This window comes from Zychaea mexicana, assembly GCF_025766255.1.
Source record: "Zychaea mexicana strain RSA 1403 chromosome Unknown BDB00scaffold_13, whole genome shotgun sequence".
In the NCBI taxonomy this organism is placed as follows: Eukaryota; Fungi; Mucoromycota; class Mucoromycetes; order Mucorales; family Lichtheimiaceae; genus Zychaea; species Zychaea mexicana.
In genome coordinates this window covers 230,865-251,261 of record NW_026516676.1, presented here as the reverse complement: position 1 = coordinate 251,261, position 20,397 = coordinate 230,865, and the positions used below count along the sequence as shown (strand labels likewise).

Here is a 20,397-nt window from a genome sequence, read left to right as displayed (position 1 = left end):
ACAGAGCATAAATGGCTCACTATCATACTACTATCATTGCCACAACAGCACGCACACTGTACCATTATACACACAAATTCACTCACACAAGCACAAAGCATAGAGCATAGCATTTGCGATATTTTGAGGCTCTGTAATCTGTTTCATAATAAGATTTGCATATAATAAACATTATCGTCACCTTTGTATTCCAATGTAATGCTACCATCGAACGAAGAGTGATGCTTGTTGTTTCGTCGTGAGAGGGGGAAATGGGTTCCTTCAGGATGGTTTAATTCCTTCAACCTACGACACTTCTTCCTTTTTTTTCAAGCGGAGTTATTTTGTCAGGAAAGGCTATTGCTGGTCGACGATGCCGAACCATGAACGACCTCTTTTGCCCCGTGTGATATTTGGTAAGTAGCTATCGAAAATATGGACGATAGATCCAAGGGCCTGAAAGGATAAATGGATGGACAATCGCATACGTAGATGGATGGATCGGTGGATGGATGAAGAGATGTCGAGTCATGGATGTAATGGATGGATACTTTTTTTTTCGAATACTTACTCAATTTCCCTTTTTTTTTAAATGAACAGGGAATTTAATCGACCATGAAGGTACAGCTTCTTTCAGTTTTTGAGTGTTACAATCAGCAAAACCAACATAGCTAGAGTGTGTGTTTTCTCGTGAAGGAAAGGAACTTAATCGACTTTTGCACTTTTTGTGCTTGTGCCTATGATCTTTACAGGACATTTACAAGGACGACGAACTCGCTATTCCCGAGGGTGTTACTGTTAACGTCAAGTCTCGCGTCGTGACCGTCAAGGGTCCCCGCGGTGAGCTTACCAAGAACCTTCGTCACTTGAACATTGAGATGAAGTTCGATGGTAAGAACAAGCTTCGCTTCGTCGTCTACCACGGTGCTCGTAAGCACGTTGCTGCCATTCGCACTGTCCGTTCGATTGTCAACAACATGATCACCGGTGTCACCAAGGGCTTCCAATACAAGATGCGCTACGTATACGCACATTTTCCCATCAACGTCATTATCAACAACGAGGGCAATGCTGTCGAGATCCGTAACTTCTTGGGTCAAAAGGTCGTGTTCAACGTCAAGATGCGTGAGGGTGTCCACTGCGAGGCTTCCAAGGCCCAGAAGGACGAATTGATCATCACTGGCAACGATCTTGAGAACGTCTCTCAGTCTGCTGCTGACATCCAGCAAATGTGCCGCGTCAAGAACAAGGATATCCGTAAGTTCTTGGACGGTATCTACGTTTCTGAGCGTAACGTTCTCGAAACCGAGTAAATGTTTTTTTGATATAAAAACACCTCAATGTTTTTGTATTGAAAGAAAAATAAATTCTCTTGTTTTTCTATATTGTCATGAAGGGTTTATATTGGGATTTTGTACGACAGGGTCGTGAAAAAAAAGCGTGCTTTGTGCTATTGGGCAGCTGTGCTTCATTTTCTACTTGGAGCCTAATGTAGTATAACTTTGAAAATCTGCTATTTATACGTGTTCTTTTCTGGCTCTGGCGAGATAGGGAAGGATTCTTGTTGCTGTCTCTGACAAGCCGTTCTCCCCCGAACTCCCTTTTCTTTGTACTTTCTGCGACCAATTCATCCTTCCTTTAATGACTGACCCGCCGTCACCGTCGCCGTCGCCAACGTCGTCGAGGGATGATCGCTGGCAGCAGAAGTTATCGGCAACCGTTACAGCTCTTTGTCAGCAACCCCCTTCGCCGACACCAAGTCGTTCTTGGAATTGTTTGCGCAACAGTGACGTTTCTGCACTACCTGTCAGTTCTATCAAGAACAAAACGCGCAAAACAGTCGAAATGTATGGCGAATCATGCGGCCGAATAGGCGAAGGATCTAACAGCACGGTGTTGATCTATAAACGCGACGCCAAGGTCTACGCTGTCAAACGATTTCGAAAACGCAGACGTAGCGAGAGCGCTAAAGACTACATGAAACGCATTGCAGGCGAGTACTGTATCGCCTCGTCGGTTAGTTCCCATCCCAACATCGTGACGACGCTAGATTTAGTGCTGAAGGAGGATGTATACTGCACAGTAATGGAATATGTATGTATTCAGACATCTTTCATGCAAAGTGTATTCTTAACTATCTGCATTGTACTAAGTATACATATCCGCTGTGCTTTCTCTGAATCTAGTGTAATGGAGGCGATTTATTTGAGTGCATTAAGGATGGCAGGATGAATAGCGAATATGAACGCGCCTGTTGTTTCAGGCAATTGATCCGTGGCCTTTCACATTTGCATTCGCTAGGCGTTGCACACCGTGACGTGAAACCCGAGAATCTGTTATGGACTGCACGGGGTCAGCTCAAGATTGCTGACTTTGGATCTGCTACTGTGTTTCGTACGCCATATGACAATACTTCAGTGCTGCCTTGGGAGCAGAATGTGCACAAAGTCGGCTCGGTTCCATACATAGCTCCTGAGCTGCTTTTGACAGGCAAAAGAACAGTAGACTCGGGCACTTACTCAGCAGTTAACATTACACGACTTGATGCTGCAGATATTTGGAGTGCTGGGATCGTTCTGTATTGTGTATACCGTAATGGGTTGCCGTGGAAACAAGCGTCCCCAAGTGATGCCGGTTACCGCGAGTTTTTGAAATGCCAAGGAAATTTTGTTTTGTTTACCGACATACCGTCAGGTCCTCAGGGCCTATTGTATCGTATGCTCGACATCAATGTGCAATCCCGGATTTCTGCTGACGATATTCTCGCTACAGATGGCTGGTGCAAATCGACCATGGTTTGTCGTGACGGAATAGACCTTGCAAACCGCATGCATTATCATAGTGCGATGCAATAAGCATACAATTTAACTGTCTTTACACATAAGCAACAGGCACTATTATGTATGTTTAAAACATAGTGATAGTGCTCATTTTTGAATTTTCTCTTCTTTTCCTTTTTTGCATTACGCCAAACCCCCGTTCTCCCAAGAACTTGAGCCACTCATTCACTTTTATGTATGTATAGCACGACAAATCGCAAAGCTCGTATACCCACCTCCCCCTCCTCCTAAGCACCCTGAATATGGAATGTATGCCCTGAATATGTCATTTTTATAAGCTACTATTATTCTACACAATATATACATATATGCAACACAATTACTAGTATTACTATTGCTGATGGTACTAGAGGCCAAGATAACTGTATTCGCCCAAATATTCGTTCGGGGCATAATCATTATCAGCATAGTACGGAAGCGGATTGGCTACATGGATAGCCTCAAAAGGATGATCCGGTGTATGGTGATCTACACTCAAAAGGTTTCATCAATATACAACAAATAGCAGTATATATAGCCTAAAGTAGTAATAAACATACCGTTTTGGAAAGTGCCTGCTGCCATACATTTGCTACAGAGATCAATCTCTTCACTGACATCGCAAACTGTGCACTTGTACCGTACGCCCACAATCGGTTCCGTACCACATCCATCACACTAGAGGATATATAATACATGTGTAAATCACACGTTACAAAAGTCTAGTAAGCATACTACTATAGTTATCATTACTTACAGCATATCCTTCATGTATAATCGATGCACTGGATAATGGATCGCCACCCGTGCCTTCCACTTGCTAATTATGGATACGGCATATTAGTACACGACATACATATTCATGTCTACGCTTTTTAAGTTACCTGAATTGCCGCTTTTGGATTAGTAGCGTTCAGCATCGCTTGTTTTACATCGCTATCTTCATCATCAGACATCAGAGCAGAAGGTGGTCCATGCGTGGTCAAATAATGCGCTCCTGAAATTCTGCATAACATTTTCTTCACTTGATTAATATGTCAATCACGATGCTTGTTCCTTTCCTTTCCTTAGCCCTTTTTCCATACCTAGTGTTCGTGATACCCCCAGAGACCATAGTGTTATATCCCGCACCGGAAGTTCGCATTGCTGGTTTTGCGGTCCTTGCTACAGAAGCAGCGGAAGCGGCAGCAGTATTGGCAGTACTATTACTACTAGCACTAGAGGAGCCACCTCTCGATTTCACTTTGGAAATTTTACCCCGCCTGTTGCCACCACCTCGCGAATGTTTGGTTGTTGAAGATGGCTATAATGATAATGAATGAAATCTTTCAGTAAACAGAACTACATTTTTCCTCATCTATATTCCAATGAGAGCATAAAAAACTTACTGGAATAGAAACTCTCCCAGGAACAGGTAAACCTAATTTGGCTAGTTTTATAAAGTATTTTTGAACACGACTCGCCACCTGTCTTGCCGACCGTGTCCCTAGTGCCTTCGATATCTTGTTGAACCGTTGAGCCTGCACCTGTTCATCAGGATAGATTTCTAGTAGTTCCTCCAATCGACGCTATAATACCGTTTTATTATTAGAGCAGGTGTACACATAACTATAAAGATAACTGAAATCCAATTGTACAATTACCTGTTCCTCATCGGACCATGGTTGATTATATGTCGGAGCCCTGGTTTCCAGCTAAAAGGTAACACGGCATTAACACGGGAACCAACATACACGTAGGTATATGCATAATCGCAAGATTTTACCTCCATATCATGTTCCAGCAGCATCTCATCGATCCCATCCGAATCATTCGTAGGCAAGGGAAGTCGTGGAGTAGCGCTAACGCACATGTATTGATAAGTCGACTGCGAAACTCATGAAAACTGCAAGACAAATTTGTTTACCTTTGACTTGGTCTCCACATGATGGCTACACTTTCTGCTGGTTCGCTAGGTGTGATTGTGCCACCCTGTGCTACTGATGTCCTTCGTTTTCCTTTACCTTGTCCAACAGCGCCAGAATTGTTTTTGGGTCCTTCATCATCCGATTCTCGATCAGATCCATCAGAAACCGATCCTGCCCTTGACGGTAGTTCTCTAACTGTACGAGCCACTCTTGCTGTCTCTCGTTGTAAATAGCTCACTGTACCGGATGGTGAATTTGGTTCTTGTCGATAAAATGGACCGGCATGATCCAAGATATTCTATGTAATAGTACCGCGTTAGGTTTCCATACAAATGCAAAGTTAACTTTTTAGAATACATTAATATCCCCGCTATCACCGCCTTACCCGATATGCTGGTGATGGTTTGTTGATATTTTGTGCCAAAGCAGCGAGATATGCTACATAACATATGTCCTGTTTAGCACAGTTCACGTTTTTTAACAAGAATGAAACATTTAATAATATAAAATAAAATTTTACCAGTTTGTTCTGCAATACGACTGTCAGGCAGAAATCGATATTTGGACCAGTCAATAGTAGGGACGGATGCGATTTTTTGTAGTTTTGGTACGCGACGTTTAGATGATTTCTATTAGAATGAAAGAATAAACATAAGATATGGCATGCTATATTTTCAGGTAGACTTCCGTACCATACCTTTTCTTTGAGATCGACCAAAAAGTCATATGGATTATCGAGCGCTTCTCTTTTCAATTTGTTAAGCGTTTCAATATCTTTAGTTGCTTTTTTCAACTGGTGGTGTAGGAGATTCAAAGCATTCAATGTGCTTTGATAGCTATCATATAATATTTTGTCAAGGTGAGAAAGAGATCGCATCAGTCCTGATTCAGTCTCGACCGCACAGGTCGCTAAGCATACTCTTCGTTTTTCGTTAAAGCGTTCGGCCCTTCAGCATTTTGGCCTTCGTTGGTGTCGTTTGTCGATTCAACTTTGATTTTTTTCAACGTGGAACTGCCGTTGTTGATTGAGTGGGTTTCAGAGTATCGATTCGCGGTTGTCGCTGCTGTTTGCTCGGCAACAGGTGCTTGAATCGGCATCCTTGAAAGATCATGTGGGTCAAAGGAAGGGGAAAATAGCTGTGTAGGGGATTTTCGTACAGCGTGTACAGTGGGTGAGCGAGACAGTGATCAAGAAGCTCAAAATAAAAAAGAAAGCAAACTTCCCGTAAAACGCAGCTTTTTTTTGCTGTTGCCCAAATACTGCTGGCTATAAGCGGCTGAACGTACTGCCGGCGACCACATTTTCCACAGAAACGGTCTTTTCAGACAGAACCTCAACCAACAGCACTTCTTTTCTCGATTTTAGTCCCCATTGCTCACTCTCAAATGACGATTTCTCTACTCATTCTGCCCGACGAATTTGGCATATACCAATTCGACCGGGATTATCGCTTTCCAGCAGAATGGCTGAACGAATTGCCGTGGTATACGCTCTCTAAAACGACCAGCGAAGTTTCTTTGCTTTGCCCAGCACAACAGCCGGCGACACTGCAGGGATCAATTGTCTCTACAGCCAACAAAAGTGAACTGGGGTGGCGATGCTTTCAGGTGGATGCACAGATGGATTTTGGACTTGTGGGTATTCTTGCTAGCATTGTTGATCCGTTGCGTGATAACAAGATTCCCGTATATGTCGTAAGCACCTTTGACACCGACTACGTTCTTGTCAAAGAAGAAATGCTGGAAAAGGCGATGGGTGTACTGAATCGACAAGACGGTATTACTCTTAAACCTGGATCGTCTGTCATTTTATAAAGTGTGTCTCCGAGAAACCATGATTATTCACTTGTAAAAATATGTAAACTACTGCTGCGACCTGAATAACGAATATTGACGTTCTCTCTTTATTTTCCATGTGTATATCCTTCTTTTGCTTGTAATAAATATTTCCTTAATTTGCACACTGGTATCATAACTCCATAGCGGTTTGGAAGGAAGCAGTTATATTAAAAAAACCTGATTGGACTTTGTGTTACCACTGCTTCTTATGTGGTTCTCAAAAGTATACGATCCGCTTCAAGCAGGATCCATCGATGGCACCGATGCTTTACCTCACGATAATGCTATTAAACGAGCACAGCAATCTCACTGTACGTTTGTAATTTAGTCCAAAACTTCAGTAAAATTTTAATAGTAGTCAAAAAATCACTAGATCATCCTCCAAAGGAACTGTCGAGTGATCCCGCGAAAACGATCTATGTGGGGCGTTTAAACTTCAACACGACCGAAGGTAGACAAAAGAGAGAGACAACTTCTTGGAACGTGCAATCATCTCAAAAATGACTAACATACTATTCACTCTGCTCGTCAGAAAGTTTGCGTAGCTATTTTGAACAGTTTGGTGAAATCACACACATTCGCTTGATCTATAATCTTGGTGAGTACGCTTTTGTGGGATTTGGAAGTATGGGCGCGTGTAACAAAAAAACACGATTAACCAGGGAAATAAACTATAATTTATAGTGACAGGAACTTCCCAAGGTTATAGCTTCATTACATTCAAGCACGAGAATAATGCACGAACTGCATATGATAAAGCAAATCATGCTGTATTAGACGACCACATCATACTGGTCGACTATGAACGAAGCCGTGGGATGAAAGGCTGGGTTCCTCGTAGACTAGGCGGTGGATTTGGAGGGAAAAAGGAGAGCGGCCAACTGCGTTTTGGAGCGCGAGATAAACCATTTCGATGGCCAGCGTTAGTTTTTCTTCTGCTTCTTGCTAACAGACTCTTCTGTTACTTTGTTAGTGCTATCGACTACTAATCCCTTTATTTTTTCCTTTGCAAAAAACATTCAGAAGAATGGGACGTGGTGATGGTCACCATATATCACATGATCAACGCCGTTCGGACAACTGGTGTCAATTTAGTGATGAAGCGCGCAAGCAATCTCCCTCCAGAAGAACCTCCGGTCGAAGAAGTACAAGTAGTAATAGACATCGAAGTCAAAGTCCCCGAAAAAGAAGTTCTACATCAAGTCATCGCCATCAGGAACGTACTTCTCATACTAGCCATTACGAACCACCACCGCGCGATCGGTCCCCATCAAGATACCATAGAGAAGATCGGTCACCAAGGAGGCATAATAGTAAAGATGATCGTTCAGCAAAGAGACAACACAGAGACGATCGGTCATCACAAAGATACAGACGACGCGATGACCGATCTCCGAGAAGACGCAGAGACTAATGAAGCTATGTAGTTTCATGAGGATTATTGAGAAGTAGCGGATTAGTATCAATTTTTCATCGGTACTTTTGAAGCCAGTGCTACTTACCATATTGTATATACCAGTTTCCGTCGTCATGTTTATTGCATTCCATTCAATAAGTCTATTGCACCTTTGTGTATATCATTTATTGACTGACATCACCGCATATGTTACAAGACGCATTGTAAAAAGAAAGGAGTAGTATCATGCTTATGTGTCTGATTTAAAGTTTTACACTACTATAAAGTGCAGACATGGGTACGTTCATTAGTGTGGTGCTAGTAAAATCAAACGCGTTGTGTATTGAGCCGAACGTATATCCTTTGTGTAAACTACAACCAGCTTTTGGATGAAGTTCTGGTAGTCTGTGGTAAGGTGTTTTAAAGTATTATCAGGTTTTTTTCTTCCCTATAATGATGCGTTCTTCAGCTATGTGCTGATCGGGGGGGGCGATATCAGCATTTTAGTTTAAGCTCACTTGCTATGTCCTTTTTGTAGATTTATACATTCGCTTCTTTGTCCTGATTCCGTTAGTTCACAACTAATATGTATGTGCAAATAATGTCGAAACTACTGGTATTGAAAAGGTATATGTGCACCTCGATATTATAATCTCCATGTTTTTCGCCTAAACAGATACGCATTGCTTGCTACAACGAATAACGCCTCTGTACCATTTGTTCTAAGCTTATTATAAGAACTAATAGATGTGAAATCAGTCTTTATTTTTTGTGCCGTAATCTATAATCTGGCGATATATTTGGCAAAAAGGCAGATCTTTTAGTGTGGTAAGGTTTCTCTCAACCAATGATGAAGAGTAACAGTTAAAGTTGCCGCTATAGTAGAGTCCGCAAGCTACGTGTGTATAAGACTCTATTGATAGCACTTGCAATTCTGTCCACAGAGTTACATAACGTTGATGCATCTGATAACTGAGAAACAGGGGCGATTGCAACATTTCAAAGTGGAAAGGTTTGAGCGGTGCTTAGATTTCAGCTGCCAATTCAAGCTGGATGAGAAGTTGCCTGGCAAAATCCTTGTCACCGAACCTTATAATGTTGCCTTTGCAAAACCAAGGGCCCACCCTGGCCGGTCCTGCAGTTGCAGGCGATCAACAAGTACAGCCCAATGTTACCGATCAGATAAAAAAGGAAGAACCAGGTCTCCTCAGCAGTATCACCTCAAACCCATACTTTTCAGCAGGCTTTGGCTTGATCGGTGTCGGTGCAGGTTTGACATTGTTGCGACAGGGTCTCATGCTTGGTGCATCGTACGTTCAACGGCGCCTACTTGTTACACTCGAGATTCCCTCCAAAGACAAGTCATATCTATGGTTTCTGCAGTGGATGTCGCATCAAGCACCAAAGCGTCGAATGCAACATTTAGCTGTGGAGACTTCATATAAGCAGCACGACAATGGCAGTGTATCGACGACCTTTGGCCTGGTGCCTGGCCCTGGTATTCACTTTTTCCGCTGGCACGGCGTGTGGATGAAGGTGCAGCGCCAACGGGATGGAAAAATGATGGATCTGACTACCGGAAGTCCATGGGAGACAATCACAGTAACGACTCTTTCGCGGGATCGACATGTATTTACTGACTTGTTGTCCGAAGCACAAGAGATGGCGCTTAAAAAGCAAGAAGGGAAGACGGTTATTTACACATCGTATGGACCCGAGTGGCGTCCTTTTGGAATGCCTCGTCGTCGACGATTGCTGGATTCTGTAATTTTAGATGGGGGCATTAAACAACGTATCGTGGACGACGTTCGATCATTTATTGGCAGCGGCAAATGGTACAATGAACGAGGCATTCCTTACAGAAGAGGCTATCTACTTTATGGTCCACCTGGTTCAGGAAAAAGTAGTTTCATCCAAGCTCTTGCGGTATGCTTGATTTCTATGTTCGACTACATTGCATTTATTTATTGAAAAAATGAATTGCGAGCTAACGGACGAGCGATCTACTAGGGAGAATTGGAATACAATATCTGTATCCTAAATCTATCGGAACGTGGCTTGACGGACGATCGACTAAACCATTTGCTAAGCAATGTACCTGAGCGAAGCATTATGTTACTGGAAGACATTGATGCAGCTTTCACAAAGAGATCACAATCTGATAGTCAAGGGTATGGTACATGGATTGGTGGCAGCGACATATCATAATGGAGAAGAAGAACAAGTTGTCTAACGACTTTTTTTGCCTGTCGTTCGTCTTCTTTTAGATACCAATCAATGATCACTTTCAGTGGCCTCCTCAACGCGCTGGATGGCGTTGCTTCAGCTGAAGAGCGCATTATCTTTCTGACAACAAACCACGTAGAAAATCTCGACCCAGCATTGATTCGACCTGGCAGAGTGGATTTGAAGGAATACCTCGGCAATGCTACAGAATCTCAAATACGGGGCATGTTCTCGCGATTCTATGGCAATGACATGAAACACTTGGAAGATGCGTTCTTTGAGCGGGTCAAAGATAGACAACTTAGCACTGCTGGCCTTCAGGTAAGCTAGAATTTAATTAAACGAAAGTACTCTTGGCAGTATAAAAAGGATGGAAACAGAAATTTCTGATAATATATCATCTATAGGGTCACTTTGTTTATTTCAAGGACAGGCCTGAACAAGCGGTTGAACAGGCAGAACTTCTTTGGACACAACTGTAAATAATCGCTACCATAATAAAAAAAAGTAATTAATAGACCTGTATGTAGACTCAACAAGATTTGGATCCGTTCAACCACTGAAGTGCAGTAAAAGCTCAGGAAAGCGGCAGCAATTACTACATGCAAAATGAAGGACTAATGCTGCAATGTAACATGGGTTTTAATATACCATCCTACGGCACAATTTAGAATTGATACAGCGCCTCCCTTTGATCCCCTGTCTTTCCCAAATTTGTTCTGGATCTTGTTGAGAGATCGGCCACTTAGTTTATCATCACGCTAAAACAATGGCACATAGTTTTTGATGGCACGAAAGAGAGAACAGCAACCGATAGAGCGAACGTCGCCTCGTTGCATTTCTACCAAAGATAAGACATTGCAGACTACGAAATAATTACATAGGATAGCCTCCTGGTGATACATTCTACTCATTTCCAGGCAAATATGTTGAAGCTCGATAGATGACACAGATCCCTTGTTTGGAAATCACATGACAAATACATTTAATCTTGAGCTGCTGTCAACAATAATGGTATTTCATGTGGAAAGTTCTTAAACTCGCTTGTCAATTCTAATTTTACGCAAATGCTTATAGGCATATTGTTGCCTTCTGACATGACTCTTATCGCATCCACTAAAGCAGCGCATGTAAAGGGTGGCAGCTGTATGCTTGCGTGTAGAGTTTCCATCATAGTAAGGCTTCCTACAAGAAGGAGCAGCTTTACAGATATCTGAGAGAGTGTAAGAGTTGAAGAGCTACGATACAGCCAAAGAACACTATAGGTTTTACAGGAAGCCTTAAGTGGATCGTGGACTTAGCATCTGGAGCTTTTACCATATAGGCTGTTCAGGTAACAGTACTCCGACTGGAAGCAATCGGTGCGATTCGTCTGGTTCCGAGGTGTTTGCTCTCTTCTTATTTTTCTCTCCCTTGCTATTCTACTGTAACCACAACACAACACACACACACACACACTGAATTCAACAGAATTCCAGCATTTTATCGAGAGGAACACTGGCGTCCGCTAAAACATGGACAGCAGCTATACGTGGATATTTATTGTCGGCGTTGTTGTATTTTTTCTCGTCATCATCGTGCTACTATGCTTTACGAAGGCGGGAGGTGACCGATTGTTCCTTGGCGGCACAGACGACCCTGAATGTGCTAGCGACTTTGAAGAGACGCCAGCGCTTTTAGCTACGCTTTCAGAAGATGCGAGATTCAGTTACGAACAAGCAAAAGGTATGGGCCAATTGAGACATTGTGTATGCATTCTTTTTTACTCCTTCGGCTGATCGTTGTTATATTTTAATTAAAATAATATATTTGTGATATATATAGTATTTCAACAACGATACCCTCCAGACAGTATACCAACCGATATTACGCTTTCACAGTTTGTGTCAATACAAGAAAAAGGCGTGTCAGCTTTTGAGTTCGAATGGGATATGGAATCCAACAGTTTTGTGTCGGCACGCACGGAAATTCAGTTTTTCAGTGGGGAATGCTGTGTACAAACCAACTTGCCACTACCAAGAAACCAGGACGTTTACTATTGGGAGGTAAAGAGAAAGACAACGACGATCGGATGATGCCTTTACTCTTAAACACTTGATGCTTACATGTGTGTTTATGTCTGTTTTGACGTTAGGCCAAAATGTTTGAAAAACCAACGACAACTACAGTTGCAGTTGGTGTAGCAACAAAGCCTTATCCACACTTTAGGTTGCCAGGTAACTTATTTAATAACCGAACGCTGTGAACGTCTTTACTAAGTCAAATGTATGCTTTTGTAGGTTGGAATCGGCACTCGATTGCATTTTTCAGTGACACTGGCTATAAACACTTCAATAATCCTTTTCAAGGCAAACCGTATGGAGCAACATTTGAAGAAGGTGATGTGGTGGGTGTTGGATATCGCCATCGCTCGGGCACTGTTTTCTTTACACGGAACGGACGCAGACTAGACGATGCATGTGCAGGCTTGCGCTGGAACCTGTTCCCGACCATTGGTGCAAACGGGCCCTGTCAAGTGCATGTCAATCTTGGACAAATGGGTAAATAATCAGCGAAAAAATGCCGGATCTGAAACGTGGAAAAAAAAAAAGCAGTGACAACAATCTTTCTCACATTACATCTTTTTAAGGTTTCGTATTTGTTGAAGCAAATGTCAAAAAGTGGGGACTGGCACCGGCGCATGGTACCTTGGCACCTCCTCCAGCGTATGGGCTTGAAGCAGGATCTTTGTTGCTGGAAAGAGGTACGGCAGCTGCGTCCGCTGCTGGCTTAGGAGGTGCTGGTGGCGATGCAGATGCTGTACCAACCCCTCCGAACGCACCAATCTTTAGCAGCAGTAGAACGCGCAATGTCAATCGTGACTATGACGAAGACGACGATGAACAGCCACTGATACAAATCGATATACCACGAAACGGCAACCGTTATCCAGCCCAATCTCCCCCCGAGTATTCCACGTTTCCTCGCTCATCTGCCATCCCTCCCGCTCTTGCGCGCTACGCTAGCGATACCGATACAGAAGACGGTATATCTGCAAGTAGCTCAAGCGACAGCAGCAACAACAGTAACAGTTCTAGCGGAATTGGTGCTGGCCAAAATATGAACCGTGGATCACTACTTGACTGAGATACCCTTCCTTTCTTATGCTTTGTAAATACGATCAATAACATTTATTTGTACTCCTCTTTTAGCTCGACTTCTTCTCTCTCTACTACTTAATCGAATCATTGTCCCCACTCCACTCTCCCACCTTTTCATTAAATGAAAATATGTTGCATTTTCCTTGTGTTTTTTTATTGTTGAGTGGATCAAGTGGCATATGAAGAAATACCAGTCGATAAAAAGAAACTAGTAATGCTACCACACATTGGTGGGTAAGCACATTGCGCCGTCCATCATTTCAGAATGTGCCGGACATAGTTTATATTATTTACGCAAATATTCATTATTATTATAAAGACGTACTTAGTGTATCTGTTGTATGAAAAATATGTTTCACAGCCATGCTCCTCACTGCTCCTCCTGCAGATCGATAGCCTTTCCTCCAAGGGTAACCTGCTTGGTAGGTTCAGGAATATGCTGCTCCTTCCGATATTTGAGCTTATCCTTCATTTCGGCTTCGAGCTGCTTGGCCCGCTGTCGGGGATTCAATTCATTCCACGAGGCGCGGCGCTCTTGTAGGTCTGTGCCCATGAATGCATTCTGATCTGCTACCGGACGACTTCCGCGGGAACCCATGCTACTGCCCCCGTAGACGCCCGAGCTCATGCCTGGCTGCTGTTGTTGCTGTTGTTGCTGTTGTTGCTGCATTTGCGCTTGTGGGAGAGCTGCTCCTTCGTTCTGAGTCGGTGGTTGCTGTTGTACTACTGGCACCACGAACACGTTTTGAGGTGGTTGAACATTGCGAACGTTTTGCTCAGGAACATAGGATTGAGGTGCTGCCTGTTGTGCTGGCATAACATCTGAACGCATTTCACTTGGTTGTTGTTGGTACGACATAATGTTAAGAGTATGAGCAGAATGTGAAAGAGATAAAGAAAGGAAATTATGTGAAGGGGTCAGCCCACCGCTTTTGCTCAAAAACCCTAGTGAAACATATCGTCCCAGGGGTTTTTGATCGCTTGATTGTTGATGAAGCAACCATTGCCTCATTAGGCTTCCCCGAACCCATCCTCTGCCGTGACTGACATACTATCCGTTAAACAGTTCATAGTGGCAAGGACCACTTCTTTTCTTTGTTCGAAGCATTATTATATCGCCGTACTATGTATGATCAACGAACGTTATCAGCAAGTACATTTGTCCTCATTAAGCGATGAGAAAGTCTAGAACGTGACAATTGTCTTTGCCACCACTGACAGTTGCTGATTGAATTATGCGCTGATTTCATCTTATGAGCCGTAATATTCTGCCACTGGCGCCACAGTTGAAGCCCGTGCATCATCGATTGCGGCACTCTTACGTCGCTTCCAGGTATAAAATCGCGAAAAAGTGGGTGCGAGTACCAGCTGACTCCTGCTAGCGGTCAACATTCCAAGTACTTGTCAGCGACCGAATATTACAGCGCCACCATCATTTGTTGTTGTTGTTGTTGCCATTTCGTTGTTCCATGCGGTGAAACCAGGGTATCATCATGAGTTCTTAGCGCACCATGTAGTAGTAGCAGCAGGTTCCCTTATGCAAAATATCCCCTAAATGCATTGACAAACTCTATATCAAGCGTTATGGTACTGGTGTTTCATATACCCACTCGTCTATATGGCTGTTGAAAGAAAACTGTACATGTGCACAGTAAACGTTCGGGGATGCAACTTTATTATATGTTGCACTCAATAGCACATACTGCAACGTGAACAAGCCTGTTTTTCTTATATTATTTGCTCAGCGCTTTCAAGCGCCTCCGGCAATGACCCTTTACATGAGCGCGTGTTTGCTAATCATGCTCACCACTAGTTGATTGGATCATCGAGAAAGTACTGTGAGTGGAAATGACATGAATTCTCATTCTTGAAGCGTGGCCCACCAGAAACAGTCTTCGGAGGTAAATAAGACATGTTCAAAGTTGAAATGCAGAATCGGTAAAGCGGCTGTCCACCTGCATAGCAAAAGAGTAAGAGGTCGAATTATGGAAAATATCTGTAAGAAGGAGAAAGTGGCTTTTGACAAGGCAGGCGATAAGCATCCAAAATAGGCACGATGAAGATCTCTGTTATCTGCCTTTTCTTTTGTTCTTTCCGCGACCTTTGAAATCGAGAAAGTTCGTTACAATAAAGGAGGCTTGCAACAAAACATTCGCATTCTTCATAATTGTGGTTATCGCCCACACGAAGAGCTCGCATATCGGTTGTCCATGTGCCGAACTGGCTCTGCGGCTTTTTGTCAAGTCTGGTAAGAACTGTTCCACAACAGACTCATTAAGACACATGACACGCTGCAGCTGTTGGTGGTTCAATCGCAGTATTTTGTCATCGGTCTTATCATCATTCCTTTTTTCTATTCTTCTTGACTGCTATTATCGACGGAGATACATGTGGGAGATTCGATGCGTCGGACAAGCCAAAGGGTAGTAAGAAGATGATGGTGTATAATGCAGCGAGTGCATGACTCTTTGTCTTGATCGACCAAAAGCCCAGGGGAGCATGTGCCCTTAAAAAATTTAGATCGGCCGCACCGGGACCCACTTGACGTTGAGTGTGCGTTGTGCGCACCCTATAAATTCGCTTGTTGGAACTGTGCCACCCCTTTCTTTTTCTCGCTTTTGTAACATCGTGAAAAAATTTTCTATTTCACTATGGATACCGAACGCATCTCATTGCCACCCATAAAGACCATGCTGCCTAGCGACGAAGAGCAACAAGGCACGTTAAGTTCTTTTCTTTGCACAGATAAGCACGGGATATGAAGGGATAGTGCTAGAAAAGGAAGTTGAAAAGGAGTAGAGATAAAGGATCGCACGACCCACAAAGGAAGACTGCGATCGCCACCACGCACGCTCCTTCATCTTCCATCCTCTTTACAGAACGTAAAGAACACACGGCCAAGAAACTAACACTGACTGTTTGTTATCAGGACTGAAGCAAGACGCAGCAAGTCTCTTTTTTGAAGAGCCGGGAGTGCCCGTATCGTCGTCAGCTGATGCCCATGATGCGCGAAAGCCAAGTCCCGACAATAATGGGGTGGCACACTTGGTCGTGGATGACAATACTACATCTTCAACTGCTGGCGAGTCTCCGTCACCAGAGCCATCATCGTCGGCAGAGTTGCTTATCAATACCAACCACCACAGCAACAACAATCATACTAATACTGCTACGAAACCAGCACATATGCGCTCGGTATCGGACCATAACTTGTACGATCACTATTATCAGCAACAAATATACCAGCAGCGACAACAGCAACATCATCAGCAACGCCATCAACAGCAACAGCAGCAACAGCAGCAACAACAGCCGATCGCATCGCCTTTGCAAAACTCAACAGCCCCTGTTCGAATGCTTGGCTCAACACCTCGTCGTCGCTCCTCTTACGAACCCCACCGCCATCGCAGAGCTTTTTCGGCCACTACAGTGGTCCCGACCACCACTACATCACAACCATCGCCTGTTTATCAACATCACGAAGTCGTTCCTGCTTCCCCTATTGTAATGCATTCCACACGTGGAAACATCGATCTTCATAAAGGGTCTCTAGTACTAGACGAAAATAATATCCATCAAGCTAACATCGTCGGCATTCCTAACAACAATAACAGAAGCAAACAGTCAACACCAGCATCTGATAAGCGATCCAGCAGGTATGACCACCAGTCATCAAATCGTGTGTCTGCACCGCCTCCTTTGCTACCACAGCAGTCGCTAGCATCTCAACAACAACAACAGCAGCAGCATGCTGAGCCATCTTCGTCATCACCAACAACACCTAATAACCACCGATACCGATGTTCGATGTGCCCCAAAACCTTTTCCAGACCTTCATCCTTACGCGTGCATATTTACTCTCATACTGGCGAGAAGCCGCACGGATGTCCCCATCCTGGTTGTGGGCGACGCTTTAGCGTTCAAAGTAATATGCGACGCCACTTGCGAGTACACTACTGCTCTTCCTTTTCCGATGATCCGCAACAACAGCAACAGCAGCAACACCCAAATGAGCAAGAAGAGAGTAACATGTTGTTTCATCCGAAAACTGGCTTACCGCAGAGCTTTGAGCCTATCCCATCGCTTGCATTATCCACACAAGATGACGATGATGAAAATTCATCTTATCCTGGTATGAAAAATTAATACCATGAGGCTTTGATTTTGTAGTCTTATGGGTACTAACATTGAACAATGGTATTCCTTTTACTTTCTGTAGGATTCGTATTATAAACATTTCTTCCCTGCATTTTATCCCATTTCGCTCTCCCCCTCTTTCTTTTTCCATTGAAGAGAAGAAAACAAATCGTTATAAACTTCCTGCATTTTCCAGCATTGTTATTATTGTTATACCATTTTCCATGAGTTGCCACTATTCAACTACACCTATGCGACTTTTTTTTTTTTTTGGAATTTGCTTCTGTTCAATGTATGTACGATCGCCCGTGCTTGGATTTGATGAGTCAATTCCCTGCGTTGTTGTACAAGTTTTAGCCTGACCTATGCTGTGCGTAGACTTGTATCCGATCGGGGAATCATGCCTTGTTCTCAATGTGTCACGGGTTGATTTGCATACTTATTTGCAGATGGTTTTTGTTATGTGAGGTGTTAATGCCTATTCAGCAGCGGGCACAAACAGTGCTATGGTACGCTTCTTTTGGATACATTCGGCATCCTTTCTCATGTTCAGTTGCTAATCGATGATGGAAGTCACGTAATGATATGCCATAAGCAAGAATGCTTGACAAGGAAAATATAAGACCAATAATGCCCGGCAAAGAAGCAACATTTTTAGCAGCGTGGCTTGACATGTTCATACAAAGCCCAATAGAGGTTTATCCCGATAGTTCAATTATTGGAGATGTTTTCTCACTAACTTTATTCGGCCTCGTCTCTCATTGATCAACAGAGATAAAGCTTTCGGTATTGCCGTTTATGTAAGTATGTGCGCTAGGACTTGAAGACCATCCAACATTTATGAGAACACTCTGCTGTCGTGGTGATACACTTTTTTTCTCACGAGCTATCATTCCCTGCGTTGTCGAAAACAGGCGATCTGTTCCCTTTTGTTCCGCAATTAGTCGTTCCGATGTTTTTAAAAAGTCCACTTTTATGTCGCAGATTATCGCCATATAGGCAAGAGGAACACCACTTTTAAACTCACGCAGGAAAAAGGTTAGGAGAAAATTCACTATACGTGAGACAAGACAGGGCTTTTATAGAACGCTTACCATAGGCCTGTGAATGTACATAATGATGTGTGCACCGAAGCAAACAATGGAAGAAAAGTACTCCGTCGCTTTGTTACCTAGAATCTCAGCAGCACTAAGTGTCTTGCTTGAAGAGACTGCTGTGACACAAAGTGTTTCTTCATTTGTTCGGGTCCTTCTGCTTTTTTGGAGCAGCTTCTGCTAGTGTGCAGCTTCCCGTTCGGTCACCTACGCTTTCAGTGAGCGTAGCTTAGGTTTATGCTTTGCTTATGGAAAAAAAGTCGGCTCGTAAGGATCTTTGATAATTGACACTACCTCTGTTATGTATTGTTGCTCTGTTTGCAAGGCTTTTGTGGTCATGTAGTTTTCGACGGTCGCAAGGATGTAGTTGTAAATATTAACTGTGCCTTTAGTGAGCCAGCATTTTGACATCCTATTTCTATATCCCTATTCTTTTGGGATGCAAAAACATTCGTGTCAACAACTTTATATAGATGAAGCTGCCGCGTCACGTCTACGCCTGCCAACGACATATCAGCGCATTGTTATTGTATCTCGCCAAATCTGATTCACGAATCCCAAATATGTGATGTATTCCTAAAGTTTTTAGTAATATCACACCGTAAAGTTGGAAGCAAACCGCGCAGCACCCGTATATGCTGTGATAATGAGCATATACAGATAATCTATTTTGCTACATAAGTCTGCTTTAAGGGAATGAAGTGATTGATGACGTTGTTGAAACTGAAAAATTCCCAAGTGTCCGTGGAATTTTGGAAGCGCGTGAAAGTTTTGTCATCGAGAACTCGTGAACTAGCGATCAAATCGAGCAACATTGGGGGATCCGTCAATTACTATCAAACTGATGACTCCAACCATGACACAGGAAGCAATATAATGGTAAAAATCCTAATGTTAGTCTGTGTATGTGAAGTCAAGAAAACCACGAATAGACGACCATAAGAAATCGATCGCTGATGAATACAAAGGTTTGTGTTGTTTGTCTAATTATCAGCTTATGATATCTATACTGGACCCAGCACAAACAGAAATCCTGTGCTTGAGTTCGATCCAATCCAAACCGATTAATACCAATTTTTGAGTGTCCTTTAGACAAAAGCCCTTCAACGAAATTCAATATATGTAAGTAATAAGCAATCTCGCTCTGTACGTACAGTTTTGTTCTGCCTACTTTATGCCATCAAACGCGCATCTATACTTTGGTATAAAGCTCTCTAAATCAGACTCTTTGCCACTCTCCGAAGCATTCTATAAGGTCTTACGAAAATGGTGAAGTCCTCGACGACAAAAAGTAGTGGAACCCTGGCGATGACATTTTTGTCGAGGACAAAATATATGTATTAAGACTTCAGCTTGAATATGAACAGTAAATGCTTGGATTCAGCACATGGCTTTTTTTGATAATGCTGGGATCTGCTTCATGTGAATTGTACTAAACTCTCAATTCCCTTACTGCTCATATATGATAACCTTCCTCATTCCTTTGTGATTGATTTCTCAGACTCTTGCTGGCGAATGGTGTTCACACAAGCTCAACTAGTAACGATTTATATGGTTGGAAATATTAGTCAACCAATCCTTACTCCAGAAATTGAGGCTTTCCTTAAAGGTTGTACTGATGTTGTGAAGAAACACTTAAGAAGTACACTGATATACTCGGCCCTAATCAGCAAACGGAGGTTATCAACGAAGTCGGCGCCATGATCAGCGAGAAATGTCTGTCTATTTGACCCGCCAGTACATTTCGACGAAGACTGGCTCAAGCGTTCGATGTTGGCAATATTATTCCACTACTTTTGGGAAGTCCTGGACGACATTGCACCGATAGGTCCCGAGATATATTACTGTTGTGAATACGTC

At 43.0% G+C, this 20,397-nt stretch overlaps 10 protein-coding genes across 10 annotated transcripts; 8 read left to right on the top strand and 2 right to left on the bottom strand.

Annotated features, from left to right (window-relative positions):
* Positions 1 to 373: 373 nt before the first annotated feature.
* BDB00DRAFT_808182 (ribosomal protein L6, alpha-beta domain-containing protein) lies at positions 374 to 1,370 on the top strand. The gene is made up of 3 exons (XM_053122392.1): positions 374 to 395; positions 580 to 600; positions 732 to 1,370. The coding sequence occupies exons 2-3, from the start codon at positions 595 to 597 to the stop codon at positions 1,290 to 1,292; spliced, it is 567 nt and encodes a 188-aa protein (XP_052982908.1). The 5' UTR covers positions 374 to 395; positions 580 to 594; the 3' UTR covers positions 1,293 to 1,370.
* Positions 1,371 to 1,824: 454 nt separating this feature from the next.
* BDB00DRAFT_758028 (kinase-like domain-containing protein) lies at positions 1,825 to 2,834 on the top strand (the record flags this gene model as incomplete). Its single annotated transcript, XM_053119026.1, has 2 exons — positions 1,825 to 2,073; positions 2,166 to 2,834. 2 exons carry the CDS (start codon positions 1,825 to 1,827, stop codon positions 2,832 to 2,834), a joined length of 918 nt encoding a protein of 305 aa, XP_052982907.1.
* A 240-nt stretch (positions 2,835 to 3,074) lies between these two features.
* Positions 3,075 to 5,924, bottom strand: BDB00DRAFT_808170 (uncharacterized protein). The gene is made up of 13 exons (XM_053122391.1): positions 5,625 to 5,924; positions 5,403 to 5,541; positions 5,226 to 5,334; positions 5,091 to 5,143; positions 4,705 to 5,003; positions 4,564 to 4,639; positions 4,442 to 4,492; positions 4,187 to 4,366; positions 3,884 to 4,101; positions 3,683 to 3,803; positions 3,556 to 3,618; positions 3,359 to 3,476; positions 3,075 to 3,287 (listed from the first exon to the last, which is right to left on the bottom strand). The coding sequence occupies exons 1-13, from the start codon at positions 5,801 to 5,803 to the stop codon at positions 3,166 to 3,168; spliced, it is 1,728 nt and encodes a 575-aa protein (XP_052982906.1). The 5' UTR covers positions 5,804 to 5,924; the 3' UTR covers positions 3,075 to 3,165.
* A 35-nt stretch (positions 5,925 to 5,959) lies between these two features.
* On the top strand, positions 5,960 to 6,707 carry BDB00DRAFT_808168 (ACT domain-containing protein). Its single transcript, XM_053122390.1, has one exon. The coding sequence runs from the start codon at positions 6,092 to 6,094 to the stop codon at positions 6,518 to 6,520; it is 429 nt and encodes a 142-aa protein (XP_052982905.1). The 5' UTR covers positions 5,960 to 6,091; the 3' UTR covers positions 6,521 to 6,707.
* Positions 6,637 to 7,655, top strand: BDB00DRAFT_101214 (uncharacterized protein). The gene is made up of 4 exons (XM_053116052.1): positions 6,637 to 6,855; positions 6,918 to 6,995; positions 7,077 to 7,142; positions 7,229 to 7,655. Exons 1-4 carry the CDS (start codon positions 6,753 to 6,755, stop codon positions 7,531 to 7,533), a joined length of 552 nt encoding a protein of 183 aa, XP_052982904.1. The 5' UTR covers positions 6,637 to 6,752; the 3' UTR covers positions 7,534 to 7,655.
* A 1,339-nt stretch (positions 7,656 to 8,994) lies between these two features.
* Positions 8,995 to 10,772, top strand: BDB00DRAFT_808163 (BCS1 N terminal-domain-containing protein). The gene is made up of 4 exons (XM_053122389.1): positions 8,995 to 9,866; positions 9,951 to 10,111; positions 10,208 to 10,487; positions 10,574 to 10,772. The coding sequence occupies exons 1-4, from the start codon at positions 9,036 to 9,038 to the stop codon at positions 10,646 to 10,648; spliced, it is 1,347 nt and encodes a 448-aa protein (XP_052982903.1). The 5' UTR covers positions 8,995 to 9,035; the 3' UTR covers positions 10,649 to 10,772.
* An 810-nt stretch (positions 10,773 to 11,582) lies between these two features.
* Positions 11,583 to 13,484, top strand: BDB00DRAFT_101163 (concanavalin A-like lectin/glucanase domain-containing protein). Its single transcript, XM_053116050.1, has 5 exons — positions 11,583 to 11,891; positions 11,991 to 12,211; positions 12,301 to 12,382; positions 12,446 to 12,706; positions 12,796 to 13,484. The coding sequence occupies exons 1-5, from the start codon at positions 11,681 to 11,683 to the stop codon at positions 13,290 to 13,292; spliced, it is 1,272 nt and encodes a 423-aa protein (XP_052982902.1). The 5' UTR covers positions 11,583 to 11,680; the 3' UTR covers positions 13,293 to 13,484.
* Positions 13,485 to 14,470, bottom strand: BDB00DRAFT_101164 (uncharacterized protein). The gene has a single exon (XM_053116051.1). The coding sequence runs from the start codon at positions 14,316 to 14,318 to the stop codon at positions 13,677 to 13,679; it is 642 nt and encodes a 213-aa protein (XP_052982901.1). The 5' UTR covers positions 14,319 to 14,470; the 3' UTR covers positions 13,485 to 13,676.
* A 2,628-nt stretch (positions 14,471 to 17,098) lies between these two features.
* BDB00DRAFT_727658 (uncharacterized protein) lies at positions 17,099 to 17,260 on the top strand (the record flags this gene model as incomplete). The annotated part of the gene is made up of 1 exon (XM_053118265.1): positions 17,099 to 17,260. A coding segment is annotated over one exon (162 nt), but the record flags the coding sequence as incomplete, so codon positions are not given.
* Positions 17,261 to 17,292: 32 nt separating this feature from the next.
* Positions 17,293 to 17,737, top strand: BDB00DRAFT_808157 (uncharacterized protein). The gene is made up of 2 exons (XM_053122388.1): positions 17,293 to 17,438; positions 17,526 to 17,737. The coding sequence occupies exons 1-2, from the start codon at positions 17,316 to 17,318 to the stop codon at positions 17,595 to 17,597; spliced, it is 195 nt and encodes a 64-aa protein (XP_052982899.1). The 5' UTR covers positions 17,293 to 17,315; the 3' UTR covers positions 17,598 to 17,737.
* The last annotated feature ends 2,660 nt before the right edge of the window (positions 17,738 to 20,397 follow it).